At 43.0% G+C, this 16348-nt stretch overlaps 2 protein-coding genes across 11 annotated transcripts in view; one reads left to right on the top strand and one right to left on the bottom strand.

Moving 5' to 3' along the window:
- The window catches only part of SMG7 (SMG7 nonsense mediated mRNA decay factor), an 85376-nt gene extending 75072 nt beyond the window's left edge, over nt 1-10304 (top strand). For 4 of the 9 annotated variants that reach the window (XM_025877549.2, XM_025877547.2, XM_025877548.2 and 1 more), the window contains 9 exons: nt 272-416; nt 902-1281; nt 1907-2278; nt 3050-3199; nt 5160-5240; nt 5738-5897; nt 6817-6987; nt 7107-7252; nt 7865-10304. In XM_025877549.2, the coding sequence (XP_025733334.1) occupies nt 272-416; nt 902-1281; nt 1907-2278; nt 3050-3199; nt 5160-5240; nt 5738-5897; nt 6817-6987; nt 7107-7252; nt 7865-7978 (1719 nt within the window). In that variant the 3' untranslated portion in view covers nt 7979-10304. The remainder of the gene's footprint in view (nt 1-271; nt 417-901; nt 1282-1906; nt 2279-3049; nt 3200-5159; nt 5241-5737; nt 5898-6816; nt 6988-7106; nt 7253-7864) is intronic. The other 5 variants (XM_025877554.2, XM_025877551.2, XM_073900129.1 and 2 more) reach the window with 4 other exon arrangements.
- A 1046-nt stretch (nt 10305-11350) lies between these two features.
- Nucleotides 11351-16348, bottom strand: part of NCF2 (neutrophil cytosolic factor 2) — a 29605-nt gene continuing 24607 nt past the window's right edge. For both annotated transcript variants that reach the window (XM_025877558.2, XM_025877559.2), the window contains 2 exons: nt 14140-14317; nt 11351-11840 (listed from right to left, as the gene is read on the bottom strand). In XM_025877558.2, the coding sequence (XP_025733343.1) occupies nt 11728-11840; nt 14140-14317 (291 nt within the window). In that variant the 3' untranslated portion in view covers nt 11351-11727. The remainder of the gene's footprint in view (nt 11841-14139; nt 14318-16348) is intronic.

Here is a 16348-nt window from a genome sequence, read left to right as displayed (position 1 = left end):
TTGTAAAACAGATGAACTCTCAGGTCCTTTCCGTATTTAGTATTTTTATGATCTTGTGAAAGGAAAATAGTTACGCTAGTAAAACTAAGCCCTTATATCTTTTATTGACAATTAAATAATTTATTTTGATTTTCCCGTTTTTAATTTAGGTAAATTTAAATACCTTCATAAGCTTTTTTTTGTGTGGACATAATGGGGTTCTTAGAGTAGGTGCTTCTTTCTGACACATTTGAGTTTCAGGTTATTATAGTTTTGCTTCTGTTGGTCATAGGTAAAATCCCAGACAGAACTAAGAAAGACTCCAGTGTCTGAAGCCAGGAAAACACCTGTAACTCAAACCCCAAGTCAAGCAAGTAACTCCCAGTTCATCCCCATTCATCACCCTGGAGCCTTCCCTCCTCTTCCCAGCCGGCCAGGTAAATACACATTTTATACTTTGTTCTACTTAATCTCATCTGTGTATGAGTTTCTGCTTGTTAATTGAATAATTTACAGTCTACTGGAGTTATATTACTAAACCGTAATGTTAAAAGGTAGAAGGAAGTTCTCTTTTCTCTAATGCTTATGAAGTTATTTTTGAGCCAGTACTCTAGTTTATATACAAATGCATGTTTGTTATCATGGCAGAATTCCCATCACTAAACTTGGCGTTAAGAAACCACCTTTGGAATACTCCAGTTGCTTCAGTGGATAGAAATAGCAGCCACTACTCTAATTTAATTCTTGAAATCAAGTTAAAGATTGATGCTTGATCAGTCTCACTTGATGGTTGCTCCCTGTTTTTTATAATTTATTAGAGGACCTCCTCTCTACCCTACCCCATGTCCCCCTCAGATGACTTATTTTTGTCTTTTGCTAAGTGCCTTTAGAACTAAAGCTGCTGTGTTCTTCTATTTTGAAGGGTTCCCGCCCCCCACATATGTTATTCCCCCTCCTGTGGCATTTTCTATGGGCTCAGGTTACACCTTCCCAGCTGGTGTTTCTGTCCCAGGAACCTTTCTTCAGCCTACAGCTCACTCTCCAGCAGGAAACCAGGTGCAAGCTGGGAAACAGTCCCACATTCCTTACAGCCAGCAACGGCCCTCTGGACCAGGGCCAATGAACCAGGGACCTCAACAACCACAGCCACCTTCCCAGCAACCCCTTACATCTTTACCAGCTCAGCCAACAGCACAGTCTACAAGCCAGTTGCAGGTTCAAGCTCTAGCTCAGCAACAATCCCCCACAAAAGCTGTGCCAGCTTTGGGGAAAAGCCCTCCTCACCACTCTGGATTCCAGCAGGTAAGTTACAGTTGTGTGTACTGTGCGGCTGAAATGAGGAGGGAGGGCTGAAATTATTCAGTGTTTGATTCATTAGAAATACTCGTTAAGCTTTCAGATGCTTTTGCTTTGTAAGGATTATGGGAATGCAAAAATATTCTCTTTGCTGTTGAGGCAAATTCAAATGTGTTCCTTTCTTTTGTAAAGGATAATAGATCTTAAGTACCATTCTTTGCTGCTACTTCTTGTCAGCGTTGTACAAAGGACTTTGTATAAATAATTCTCTCCTATTTGAACATTAACTACAGAGGGGAAATAGAATCATAATCTTGATGAGGTGTTAAGGATAGGACACCATTCTTAAAACTGTTGTCAACCCCACGGCACTTGAGGCAGGAAGGGGGAACACACACACACACTCATTTGTTCATTAAATCTCATAAATAATTGAATCGAAAGGGAACGTGAGTTCCGTGCCCATCATCTATTCCCAGAGAGCTCTATGTATTGAAAAACCTAAAGGGTAAAGGACTGCTGAGTTCCATTGGTTGTAAAATCTCTCAAGTTCGTTCTTTGATTTCCTGAGTATTGAATGTAACATTGCGTTTTATCCTAGTCCTGATGACAAGCATTTCTGATTTTTCAGTATCAACAGGCAGATGCCTCCAAACAGCTGTGGAATCCCCCTCAGGTTCAAGGCCCATTAGGGAAAATTATGCCTGTGAAACAGCCCTACTACCTTCAGTCCCAAGACCCCATAAAACTGTTTGAGCCGTCACTGCAACCTCCTGTAATGCAGCAGCAGCCTCTAGAGAAAAAAATGAAGCCTTTTCCCATGGAGCCATATAACCATAATCCCTCAGAAGTCAAGGTCCCGGAATTCTACTGGGATTCTTCTTACAGCATGGCCGATAACAGAGCTGTAATGGCACAGCCAGCAAATATGGACCGCAGGGGCAAACGGTCACCAGGAGTCTTCCGTCCAGAGCAGGATCCTGTGCCCAGGATGCCATTTGAGGTGTGTGTCCTTTCCTGTCACCAGGCACAGCGGAGAGAGGTCCGGGGCTGCATATCTTTTGAATTTTCAAGTAGACGTTTATAAAGGCCACTCTGACCCATTAGTGCTACAGCGTGCTGCTGACTAACCGGTGTGGCTCTTGGCCTCCTCCTCACAATTGCACAGCCCGATTGGATCTGGGGGAGCTGAGGAATCCCGTTACTGATGTGGAACTGTGATGGCCTGGCAGAGAGATGGTGCGGAAATCTCTATCACAGCATGTTAGAGAATTCTGAAACAAAGCTCCTCTCAGTTGGGCTGAATCATCTAAGTTTAAAAATAGGTTTACTGCGTATTGAAACAAATTGCTTTCTGAGAGGAACAAAGTCAGCCAGTTATCTTTGATAGTGGAGTTCCCCTTCCTTTCTCTCTTTATTCATGAGAAACAGGTGTTTCTATAATTTTTTAAAAGAGCTGTTTCTCTGTTAGCCCAGGATATGCTAATAACCCCTTTGCTGCACCGCATTGTTTTACTCACAGGCCGCATTAACCTCTTATGTTCGGTTCCATGTTTGTCAGTGTTTCTTGCTGCTTTTGTTGTCTTGATCTTTTGCGCCCTTGTCCTTGTGTCACTTTACTTGTGTTTCAGAGCCTTTTCTTCTTTGCTTAATACTGTCTGCGGTAATTCTTCTCCTTGACTTGAGTTGCTTTTATCCCCCTAATCATGCTACTTACTCCTTTGTGCTTTTGTCATGCCTTATTGCATCTCACTGTGATCCTTTCTGTCACTAGGACCCCAAGAGCTCCCCTCTGCTTCCTCCGGACCTGTTAAAGAGTCTGGCTGCCTTGGAGGAAGAGGAAGAGCTGATTTTTTCTAACCCTCCTGATCTTTACCCAGCTCTGCTGGGGCCTCTCGCCTCTCTTCCTGGACGGAACCTCTTTGTATGTATTTGACATAATTCCTCTTGCTCTAACCCCAGCTTCTTTCCTGAGATTTTGGAGTCCTTGAAATAGATGATTTCTTTTTTCTGGAGCTTTCCTTCTTTACAGAATTGTACCATTTATTTCCTTACTGCCCAGACTAACCGTCAAATGGTAGTAGAACATGGGAAAACATTTCTGACGCCACAGTTGTAAAGCTCAGAGTCATAGCTTTGTTATATGTGTTATCCAGAAGCATCCTTCAGGGCTGGTCACACAGGATGCAAACCTGGCAAATTAACTTACTTTTTAGGTGGCACTTCCATCTAAACCCAGGAATTTCAAAGATCGTTTGATCTTGCTCAGGAGCAGTGGATTTTTCTTCATGTACTCAAAATATGAAATGAAATACATTCTAGATTTCTTAGTGACATTATTGAACGGTATGTGGCTCTTTTCTGTTTGGGTAACTGAGAGCCCGGATCTAAATTCAGAGCAAGATTCATAAACAGAATGAGTAAAAATGAAAAGAATTCTATTTATAAACATTGTTGGAGTGCCGTAGGTGAGTGAATACAGATAAATAACTAGGATGACATGAAATAAAGTCTTAAGTATTGATTAGTGGTGTCTTTTAAAAATAGTCCTCTGGAAATCACTCTGCATTTCAGAGGATGGCCGTTTTGTATTCTCGTCAATATTTATATAATATTTTGCTGAGGTGGGGGAACATGAAAAGACATATGCTGTGAAGTTTCCCCCCTCCCTTCACTCCATCTTAACAAAACATAAAACAATTCTGAATTTTACTTTTTTGCTGTTTCTTTTTCATAAGTATGAGACAAAAAAAAAAAACATCCATAAGATTAGAATTAGGAGAAGTAAAACTGTATGGCTCTCATGACAGAAGCTGCCATCCCTGGCACTTGAAGTTCCATCAGAATTTGCCTGCGTGAGTGGCCAGAGAGACGTCCCACTTTTTCACCCAAGTTAGAGAACTAAAAGATCCCCTAGAAACTTAAACTGCGAGAGCACAGTGACAGCACCTCAGGGTTGTGGGAAACCTAACTGTGAAACTGGTGGCTCCCTGTGTTTGCCTTTCTTGCCGCTTCTCTACTGGTGTGGCTTGAGGGCTTGAGGGCTTGAGGGCCCCGGGGGCAGTGCCCCTCTGTCCACTCCTTTCCTCCTCCCTGACTTCCTGCAGTGCTTGCCCCTCCTCCTCCGTCTGGGTGGGACAGTGGGCGGGGAGGGGAGTGGTTTAGGGGTTTGTTTTTTTTATGTTTACAAAAAAAACCTTAACTGTAATCCTTTCTGTATTTAACATTGTTAATGATATAATGTGTGTGAAAGTGCTTTGCATGTAGTAGGTGTTTAGTAAATGCTTTGTTGACCCAACTACTCAGTGACAGTGAGCTTCAGAGATTCAGCTTTTTTTCCTGGTAATTTTCTTAAGGCCAGTAAATGTTAGGTTCAACTTCAGCAACTATTTTAATATATACCACAAATAGAGCTGCTTAGGAACCATGTTGACAAAACCAGTTCCATTGTCAAATGGATTTGAAAGGCTTTAAGTCATTAATGTGAGTGTTTTAAAAATTGGGGGAAAAAACTGCCAGGTCAGCTCAGCATTTTGTTTTGAGAGTATTTTAAATGCAACTCTTAATAAGGGTATTCCTGAAGGTTCCTGCTGGTAAATCACTCAGAACTGCCATTTTCCAGGGTCCCTGGTCCCTACCAGGGTATCTGTGCTAGATGAGAAGTACTGATCCAGGAGCCCTGTGTCTGACTTGCACTTAGCTGGTGTCATGGTATTAACATTTAATTCACATCTTCAAAGCCTTATTCATTACATTGTACGTGGTGGGTATGTACAAGTATGCTTAAATGGTGGTCTTCTACTTTGATTGTATAGTATCTTAAAGATTAATATTAAGAAAATGGAAGGCATAATTTAACTACCTTTTTTTCCGGGACTGTGAAGAAATCCTTGTTGGAGAAGCCCTCGGAACTCATGTCCCATTCCTCCTCTTTCTTGTCCCTCACCGGATTCTCTCTCAATCAGGTGGGTAGACGGTGAAGAATCCCGCTTTGTGCTTTTATAGTGGGCTAGTATATCCTTTCCCATTTTATTTCCATACCCCTATTTTTCTCTTCCTTTCTCTTCCATATATTGGTGTCTTCCAGACGTTTTATTTTATCCTCTGTCCCTCTGATTCGGTTATATGAGATACTTGTATGTTATAAGTTTGAACCCTTTAACTTCTCATTAATATGGAAATCCTTAGGGCTCTGCCGTTCAGCCAAGTGAACTATTCATACTTCTAAATCTGGGTGGTTTACATAGAAAGAGAAAATAAAGAGTGAGGGAAAGCAAATTAAGGGAAAATGAATTTAACAGGAAAACCAAAAGAAACTGAAATAAAAGCCTTCAAAAGTTTGTCTTGTTAAGAAAAGCGTGATACACTTAAGATGCTTAAGCATCCGAGAACATGAACATTACATTTTCTTAAATCTCTTTCCTTGGAGTGAGTTTATAACTTGGTTGTCATTGTCTTTCAGGAAAGATACCCAAATAACAGTGTGTTCAATGAGGTCTATGGGAAAAACCTGACAACCAGCTCCAAAACAGAACTTAATCCTTCGCTCGCCCCCCAGGAGACATCACTGTACTCCCTCTTTGAAGGGACCCCCTGGTCTCCATCACTTCCTGCCAGTTCAGGTATTGACTAGTCTTTAAATTACAGACCTTGCATTTCCTGTTCACTCAGATTGATGATGAATTAGTATGATTTTGTGATTATAAATATGGTAGTTTTTTTTTTTTTAAGTAGTTTCTGAAAGAAAATAGGAAAAAAACCTGATGAGCCAGTTCACATGATAAGTGCCACTAAAAAAAACTTTTTTACAGGGGCGCCTAGGTGGCTCAGTTGGTTAAGCGACTGCCTTCGGCTCAGGTCATGATCCTGGAGTCCCAGGATCGAGTCCCGCATCGGGCTCCCTGCTCAGCAGGGAGTCTGCTTCTCCCTCTGACCCTCCCCCCCTCATGCTCTCTCTCTCTATCTCATTCTCTCTCTCAAATAAATAAATAAAATCTTTAAAAAAAAAAAGCTTTTTTACATCCTCAATAACCAGCAGAGTTGTAAGAGAGAAAAATGTGGGTTCTGTCTTAAGATTTCCAGCTGTTCTTTCATTTTGTTTGTAGATACTCATTCTTTGCAGGAAAAGTTACACTTTTTAAAATAGAGATTTTTTTTTAATCCCTATTTTATAAATGGAGTTTGATTTAATAGTAATTCCTAAGATTAGGCAATTCTGTTTCTAGTAGAGAAGACCAGTAGATATTTACCTGAAACAGCAATGCCAAAATAGTGCATGCCCAGAATTGTCTGGTTTTGCTTTTTTTTTTTTTTTTTTTTTTTTTAAAGCAAGGACATGCCTTAGATATGTGCAGTAAGACTAGCGCATCTGGCAGAGTCCCTTTGGGGGCCCTTATTCTGCCTTTCTCCCAAAGCTGCATGATTACTTTGTGTAAGTAAATTCACTTAGTAGAATTTAAGTGAGCAGATCTATAGGAAACTTCAGTTCTTGGTTTGTTTGTGAAACATCTATTAATGTCTTGTGTTGTTGCGATTTACTAGATCATTCAACACCAGCCAGCCAATCTCCTCATTCCTCTAACCCAAGCAGCCTGCCAAGCTCCCCTCCGACACACAACCATAATTCTCTTCCATTCTCCAACTTTGGACCCATTGGAACTCCAGATAACAGGGATAGGAGGACTGCAGATCGGTGGAAGACTGATAAGCCAGGTGAGGTCCAGACTTCAGGGCCTAGTGAAAGTGAAATCACTTACTCTGCCCTTCTCTGGTGTTTGGTGTTTGGCAATGACAGAACATCTTGAATTCTTCGTATCTCTTTGCATCCTTAGCCATGGGTGGGTTTGGCATTGACTATCTCTCAGCGACATCATCCTCTGAGAGCAGTTGGCATCCAGCCAGCACTCCAAGTGGCACCTGGGCAGGCCACGGCCCCTCCATGGAGGATTCCTCTGCTGTCCTCATGGAAAGCCTAAAGGTGAGTGGGTCTTAGGAACAAGAACCACAAGAGATGTCGTTCGGCTTTTGTTCCTATAAATCGCCAGGCTTATTCCTTAGGCCCTTAGAGCCCTTCGATTCATAGCACATATCTAGTGAAGTCCTAGAAACATGGTCTACCTTATAAGATTGAATAGGAATTTTGTTTTTTAAATTTGTGAACTCACTAGTGATAAAGCAGTTATCTTCAAGGGGGACAGAAACAAAGGTTTTAATTGCATTGTAAGGTTAAGACAATTCTGAGTCATTTTGGAATGTTTGATTTAAGCCTTTTGTGAACAAATAAAAGACGGGTATCTAATTTTAGAGATGTTTTGTTTGCCTAAAATCTTTATAGTAAATATTGTGTGGTCCCACGTGGCCCTGAGTTTTAGTAAAAAGTATTTCACCTTTTTTGGTTTAAAATAATCTTAGTGGGAACTAACTGGTCTTGAAGACAGTCTTACAACAACTTTTTCTAATAGCTGGGGTTTTTAGGGGGCAGGGATCTTGGGACATATATGCCTTTATATTTGGTGAGGATTGAGAAGCAGATCCCTTTCAGACATCTAGGCATTTGACCCCTGCTGACAAGCTCTGGGCTGTTTTTCAGTCTATCTGGTCCAGTTCCATGATGCACCCTGGACCTTCCGCTCTGGAGCAGCTGTTAATGCAGCAGAAGCAGAAACAGCAGCGGGGACAAGGCACCATGAACCCTCCACACTGAGGCCAAAGTGGCAACCCTGGGAATGAAGGCTCCATAAACCATGGCATGTTGGGTTTGCAGGACTGGCCCATACAGTTCCCTGCAGGTGGCAGCCCTCTTTTCTGTTTCTTGCTGTCGAGAGGGTGTAAGCGTTCCACCGGCGCGCTGAGTGTGCACGAAATGTCCGCAGTGCAACAAAAAGAACAAAACCATCAGGAACTCTCCGTCCCCCTGGGGCCTTCCGGAGGGAGAGAGGAACTGCTCTTTGTCTCACTCAGTTACCTGATATCACCGCCTCTCACCTTCTCCATCGTGCATGTCCCCAGCCACAAGGGAAGTGAAAGCTGAGAAGGGGAGGCAGATGGGAGAAGCCAACGGGAACTTCTCAGTCCTTTTTTCCTCTTTGGGGAATAAAATAGGAATCCATTAATGATTGCTTTGCTGACTGAGAATGTAGTTGAAATTATTCCTGAACATCTTTTATTATTGTTATTACTCTCAGTAGTAAAATATCACACTGAATTCTTCCACACACAGATGTGCTTCTTCTAGTCAGTGTGCAGCAAGGAAAGCCGCCCTGTTCACTGCTCCTGCGAGAGGTTGGTGGTGACAGGATGGGGAAGCTGACCTCTTCAGCCAGTGGACGTGTTCCATGAGGGGGAGTCCAAGGCCTCAACTTTCACTCAGAAGGTTCTGGCAGGCCCTCCTCTGGCCTGGAGACTCCAGCAGGAAATGCCCTTCACTCTGTAGGTGCTCGAGCCCCAGTCAAGGATGCAGTGTGGGTGGTGGTGCTGGGCTGGACTGGCAGATGACTGCTGTAGGATTTTAAATTAATGTTTTTGATTCCTGTACATTTTACAGTAGCATAGCAAGCAGTCTCACAGAAGGCAGGCTGGTCCATTCGTGGCCTGACACATTTTAATAGGTAGAAGCTTTCAGTGTGGTTATTTTTTGTTTGATTGGTTTCTGTGACCCCCATCCTGCTTACCACCCATCTCTTGTCCCTACCTCCATGCCTTTCCCACCCTATGCTGTCTGCCAGTAATTGTTTCTATTCCTAATGTGTACAACATCTCGCCAAGAAGCAACAGCATGGGGTCCAGAAGTTGGGGCCCGAAAGACAGTCTGAGGAGGAAGGAAGCAGCGGCGTCTGCATAGCGCACGACGGGCCAGGCCCCTGCCCAGCTGCGCCTCCCGACCTCCACTTTCAGAGTGAAATTCAAGGCAACACGGACGCGTGTGCATCATGCACAGAAGAAAACACAACGAAGTCCGTTCTGGAAAAGGCGAAAGAGAAGAAAATAAACTTTTATTTGGTATTTATTAGAAGGAAAGAGGACTGAAAATTTTCTTGTGTAGAAACAGAAGGACAGCATTTCTGTTAGTTCCTGAAAAGTAATATTTTAAGGGGAAATTATGGAAACAATCTAAATGTCCAATTGCTGTGCTAGTGGTAAGGTCTGTTTCTGGGAGGTCTCTGTGTGTGTGTGTGTGTGTGTGTGTGTGTGTGTGTGTGTGTGTGTGTACACGCGCGGGTGCGCGCACCCAGCTGCTCTCCCTGGGGGAGGGGGAGTGTGTGTGAGGGTGTGGAGTCAGTGTGGGACTTACAAACTGGAAGACAGCTGCAGAGCAAAGCACATCCAGGAGCCCCGGTTGTCACTTGAGTCTGGGCAACCCCAGCAATGGAAGGGGTGAGATTAATGCTCGTTGCTCTTCAGAGACAGTGGTTGGAGCCCCGTATGCTTACATTATCGCTCTTTAAGTTTGACATGGTGTTTGGGGTTTTTTGTTTTTGTTTTTTTGTTGTTGTTTTTTTGAAAGGTCTGAAAGGGTGAAGCCCCCCCACCCAATGGCAATATGAAACCCTTTGTGCTTCTCTCCAGCCCCTTCCCTGTGTCCGCCTCTCTCCCATCCCCTCCCTTCCAAGCCTCCTTCCCCACTACCTTGACCCCCTTTGTGTGTTTGAGCTCTGCATTCAGGCAGCTGCCACATTCCAGTGTTTGAGCTGTCCCTGATCCTTGCAGCCTAGACGAGCTAGCCAGGTTCACTGTCTCACTCCCGGTACTGCCCACATCCCATCTACAGCCCTGTTTCTGCATGAGAATTTGGTGTTTGGAATGTTTTCTGACTCTTGGGGCGGGGTTCCTCGCCTTATCATCCTCAATGTGGAGTAATGAGGAGGGAGAGGAGAATCTTCATCAGAAACTGGTTTTGTGTAGTAAACGTTCTCTTGTGTTTTTTTTGTTTTGTTTTGTTTTTTGTTTTGTTCTGTTTTGGTCTGTCTGTGCAAGACCTGCAGCTGCTGAAATCAGCTTTGCCTTTAATTAAACCATGTTCTCTCCAACCAGATCTGTGTGTACGTTGTTTCTTTTCTAACCTAAAAGAATATCCTACTTAGAAAAACAAGTGTTTAAACTACTTAGAAGTCATCTAGGGGAAATCAGAGATGGTCAGAAATTGAATATGCTTCAGGGTTATTTATGCTTTCAGTAGCATTCCAAACCAGTGTGCATTATTATAGAAAGGGATGGGTGAAAGAAACTGTCAAAATTATTTTATCTAATGAATAAAGATGGGCTTATGCAAAGAAGTTAACAACCCTCCATTTTTATCCCTATTTTTACTGTCAGTGGGACAGTGCAGAGATGGTTTCTCTTTCTGGTCTATAAACATCACGAAGTCTGATTAGCCCCAACGGTAATTAGTGTTCTTAGCTTTGAGGTTGCGTTTCTTTGAATTGTGTCCAAAATTTCCAGTGGTAGCCTGCCGGGCCTGCAGCGGCGGGTTGGAGGTCAGTGCCACGGCCTGCCGGTTTGTGTGTTCACTCTGGTCAGCAAGCCTATCACTTCTGTGTTGATTGCATCTACACATCATTTCCTAACTGCTTTTCACAAGCACCTGCACACTTGAATGGTTACAAAGCCATACATACTGTACAAGGAGGAGAGAGGGAGGGAAATGAAGGCAAGGTTCTAAGGTCTAGTATTTGTTAACCCCAAGTTAACCCTAAAAAATCAAGCCATTTGGTTAAGTGATAACCAAAATAAAACCATAGCATTCTCTCATGTATATTAGCATAGTCCATATTATAAAACGTTAACTAACAAACAGGATAGTCCTGACCAAGTGGCTTCCTGAATGGGGCTTCTTTACATCACATACTCAGTATTCCTGAGAAGGCATGAAGGGGTGGGATTCTAGTATTTTAATTCTCTATGGAATTGAAAACTAAGTCTAGGTTCTGTTTAAGCAATGAGACTTACAACAGAGGAAAGTTATTTTTGTGTGTGTCTGCCATCTGAATTACCTGTAAATTTACTTCAGGCTCAAGGAGTCTGTGACTGTCGTGGTACCGGAATAGGGGTACTTAACACTTCAGCCTTGGGCCTGTACTTTGTGTCTTGTTTTTGTAAGTTTTTATTGAGGTACCACATCCAGAAGTGCACCAATAGTAAGCGTACAGCTCAGTGAACTTTTACAAAGTGAACACATTTGGGTAGCCAGCACTCCGAGCAGGAAACATTATCAGTACCCTAGAAGACCCCTTCATGTCCTTCCAGATACTTCCACTCACTCCATCCCACCCGCCAGGGTCATCATCATGATAAGTTCTCCCATCATTGTGTAATGGGTTAAATTTTCAGTGGGAAAAGTGGACTAGTTAACACTTCCAAACAGTGATGTCTCCCTACAGTGTACTGCAGGGGCATGCTTAAAACTCACAAATGATTATAGTTACTTTTCTCCAACTTTGTAGGTTATGGAACATCCTAGACTCCTCTAGGAGATCTTTCCGAATCTGTAGTTGCATGTTCTTCAACAAACGCTTTGGGGAAAATGCCAATCTTCCCTTTGCACTCTCCTTCCAGCCAGTCTTCATTCACTGATAAAAGGAAACGTATACATCAATTTTTAAAACCAATATAGGAGAATTATCTCATCTGGATATGCCACACAGATCTTTGGCAGTCCTTCACCCCCAATTGTGATAACAGGGAAAAGTCCATGTCGGAAAGTGATTTGAGGGAAAAGTGAACATACGACTTCCACCATCTTACTGATTTCTGTCTTAATATATGATAACGGAGGAGTAAAATACAGAAAACCAATTAGATTTTTCAAAAAAACTGCCAGAACAAAAAAAAAGATGAAAGAAATTGAATAAATCTTGAGATAGGATTTTTTTTATAACAGTTTTACCTGATCACTGTTAGTAATCTTTATTCTGACTACATGCCATTAATTAAATACCTTAATCTTTGGGGCACATGGGTGGCTCAGTCGGTTAAGCATCCAACTCTTGATTGCAGCTCAGGTCATAATCTCAGGGTTGTGAGATCGAGCCTTGTGTCGGGCTCTGCGCTGAACATGGAGCCTGCTTAAAATTCTCTCTCTCCGGGACACCTGGGTGGCTTAGTTCTTTAAGCGTTTGCCTTTGGTTTAGGTCATGATCCCAGGACCCTGGAATCAAGTCCCACATCAGGCTCCCTCTGCCTGTCACTCCCCTTGCTTGTGCTCTCTCTCTCTCTCTCTCTCTCTCTGACAAATAAATAAATATAATCTTTAAAAAAAAAAAAAAGATTCTCTCCTCTCCCTCTGCACCTACCCCTGTTCACTCTCAAATTAAAAAAATAGTTGATCTTTGAACAACACGAGTTTGAACTGTGAGGATCCACTTACATACAGATCCTTTGTTACAGCACAGTGCTGTAAAAGTATTTTCCTTACGATTTTTTTCTTTTTAAGATTGATTTAGAAAGAGAGCATGAGCCGGGGGAGAGGGGTGGGGGAGGGACAGAAATCTAGGAGACTCCCTGCAGAGCATGGAACCCCGAGACAGGGCTAGATCCCAGGACCCTGAGATCATGATCTGAGTTGAAATCAAGAGTCAGACACAAAAGGAATATGCCACCTTTTTTCTCTCCATATCTATCCAGAAGGTTTTTCTATGTGTGTTCTAGTTTTTATCTCATCCCCCCCCCCCCCCCCCAAACAAACCGGGCAGTGTAGCTGGTTGGTTGATATTAACACTTAAAAAATGGTGCTGGGAGTTACTAAGCCCTACTGACCCCTGTCAGAAGACAGGCACTGCCAGGGTACCCTGCTTCTTTATTTCATTACTCATATTTTTAGTTAATTGCCAGACAATTGTATACTCTACCCCCATTAACTTTAAAATCTCATTTCTTCATCTTTTGGATGGTAATGGAATTTGTTTTCACTACTCTGCATTGCTAATGCACATTTCTGCTGTTTGAACAACACTTTTTTTTTTTTTTAAAGATTTTATTTATTAGAGCATGAGCGGGGGAGAGGGAGAAGCAGACTCCTCACTGAGCAGGGAGCCCAGTGCGGGCCTCAATCCCAGGAACCCAGGATCATGGCCTGAGTGGAAGGCAGACGCTTACCCGACTGAGCCAACCAGGTGCCCCTGAACAAAGCTTTTGATGGGACTCTTGTTTTGAAGTAGAGAAATAAGATTATGTCAAACTGTGAGTTAGAATTCGTGCTTCTCTCTGTCAGAAGATCAGCATCACACTGGAAGCCTGTTAGAAATGCAAATTTGAGGCCCCACCCCAGACCTGAATCAGAATCTCTGGTTGCTGGGCCTGTGAATTTTATTTAACTTTCGAACTGGTGCTTGGGCATACTGAAGTTTGAGAAGCACTAAATTAGAACTCTACTTAAAATACTGTTTCAATTTGTAGTGTGTTTGATTCCTAACAGGATGAGGAAGGTCACCAGAGACACAAAGCAATGTCGAGTAGCTTCTTTTAAGGCAAAATTTATGCACTCCTTCCCTCATCTTCAAAAAGTACATCAGTTCAGAGAACTGGGGTTTATAGGAAAGTATCCTATGGCTTGGTGCAAAGGCAAAATGATGCCAGCCACCTTCCAGTTGGCTTACTCTGGGAACGAGAATGCATGCCTTCCAAAACACAGCTATTTTTAATGATCAAAACGTCAGCTGAGTCTGTCATTTGTTGCTTCCCTGCCCATTGGAGAAACAGATGGAAAGGCTGAGCCCTCTGTTCTGCTCCCTCCCGCTGAAAGCTAGGAAGGAGACTGAAACCACTGGCTAAAGTTTGGCTTGTAGGTTATTAATGTTTCTCCCTCTCTTCCCTTGAACTTATTGCTGCTCACATGGAAATTAGTTTCTATGATCCAGGAGTAGTACTTACCCATTGATATAATCTGGATTATGTCCCCTTCCTGAAACTCCAGGTCTTCCGGCTGGGTGGCTTCGTAACTGAAGAGTGCTACCACTTGGCCTCCTTCCTTAAGCTGAGGTTCTGTTGTCTGGTTTTTAGCTTCAGATTTTTCACTTTCCTTGGGTTCATCTGGAAAGCCTTGGTCACCCTGAAATAATAAAAGGCCTGTTAGTTTCCTCAACTTTTTGGCCAGTGAACGTTGAGCATCACTAAAGGAATCTGTGAAATGTCAATGTAGCACCTGGGATATAAACTCACAAAGGCCAAGTCTGTGATCAGTCCCTAGCATAGACCTAATGTGTACTTTAGGAATATAGGATGGTTGGATAAATGAACCCAAAAGGTCTGCAGGACCATAGATAGTCTTAAAATCTTACAGAAACCTTAGAGTAATCCTGAAAAAGGTAGAATAGGTACTACTGTTACTTCTTTGCAGGTGGAAAAACAGAGATGGAGTCACAAGTAAGCGACAGAACCCAAAGTCAAACCTGGGTTTCTAACTCTGAATCCAACACCCTCTCCCCAGCACCCACAATACTAGGGACCTCGTTAGAAACCTACTGAATAATAAACTCGCTGCATGTGGGGCCCAGCAATCTGCATTTTAACAAGCCCTCTAGGTGAGTCTCATACCTGCTAAAGTTTGAAAAACCCTGCAGAGCGCCATACCGTCTTTCTAAGGCCATGAAAAAAGGCTTTGCTTTCTGATATTTGTAACTACACATCTTAGTTACCATTGTGGTCATTTTTCATCCACAAATGTTGAAAAGAAGAAGGGTACAGTTTCTAGGGATGTGAATCATGGGATTTAACAGACCCACGTTAGAAACCCCGCGAGGGTAAGAGCTGTTCTGAGTGTTCAAAGTTCTCACTTCCTAATGTCGCTTGTTCCAGCCCTGGCAGATCCCTTTTATTGGAAGGCAGTACAGTGAGGTGGAAATGGTTGTAAGGAGTCTAAAGGCCTGGGTTTGTATCCCAGCTCCACTGCTCACTGGCTGTGTGTCCCTGAGCAAGTGGGGTAGCCTCTGTGAACTTCAGTTTCCTCACCTGAAATAGAGGCTAAAAGAATGAAATGATATGATGTAGAATAGTAATAGCTGACAACTATTTTTTTTAGATTTTATTTATTGGAGAGAAAGCACGCATGTGTGCATGTGAGCAGGGGGAGGGGCAGAGAAAGAGGGAGAGGCAGAGAATCCTCAGCAAGCTCCATGCTGAGCCAGCGCGCGGAGCATGACACAGGGCTCCATCCCATGACCCTGAGATGGCAACCCCAGCCAAAACCAAGAGTCGTACGCTTAATTAACTGCACCACCCAAGCGCCCCTAGCTGACAATTATTAAACTCTCAGAGTACTAAATATATACATACATAGATTTAAACTTGATTAATGGTAAGCCTGCATAGAGTAGATGCTTAATAAATGATCGTTCATTTTCCTGCTCTTCTAGTAAGTGAATGAGAACATCCTGACTTGCTGCCTCCAAGAGTAGGGGGTAGTAATAAAGAATGCTCGGCAATGACCTCTGAAGCTGAATTGAGTCCCAAAAAGACTGTGTTGGGAATCTGGGGAGAGTTAGCCACGTACAGCCACTAATTAGACTGAAGCTCTCTTCAAAGAACAAAGTGGCTCAGATGGTTAAGCGTCTGCCTTCAGCTCAGGTCACGATCCCAGGGTCCTGGGATCGAGTCCCACATCGGGCTCCCTGCTCCTTGGGAGCCTGCTTCTCCCTCTGCTTCTCTCTCTCTCTCCCTCTGTCTGTCATGAATAAATAAATAAAATATTTAAAAATTAACAATAATTAAAAACAATAAGTCTTTTAAGGGAAGTAATTCAGATTTAGAGAACTGCTAGGCAGAATCCTTTTAAGACAATACTGAAAGGATTAGTCCCAACATAGACCATCGAAAACCTTAGGATGACCTTTCAGACTTCCACAGGACCCCTTGCACTGGTTACCTATTCTACCCCATCCCCCACCCAATGTCCTGGGGCGCCAGTGAGTCCAGGGGCCGTACTTCCTGAACACAATTTTCTGAACCCTTAGATACCACCAACCTGGGGCTTACCACGGGGCCTTCCTCCAGGCCCACGCTCTTTACATTCCTCTCCCACTCATTTTTCTTTCCCAGCAAACATGTATCTGACATCATTGAGAATCTGCCAAAGAGACCCTTC

Source organism: Callorhinus ursinus, unplaced genomic scaffold, assembly GCF_003265705.2.
Source record: "Callorhinus ursinus isolate GAN/ISIS: 27379988/994484 unplaced genomic scaffold, GSC_fseal_2.0 scaffold13, whole genome shotgun sequence".
NCBI lineage: Eukaryota > Metazoa > Chordata > Mammalia > Carnivora > Otariidae > Callorhinus > Callorhinus ursinus.
The sequence above is the reverse complement of the archived record's forward strand: the minus strand, read 5'-3'. Positions and strand labels throughout refer to the sequence as shown.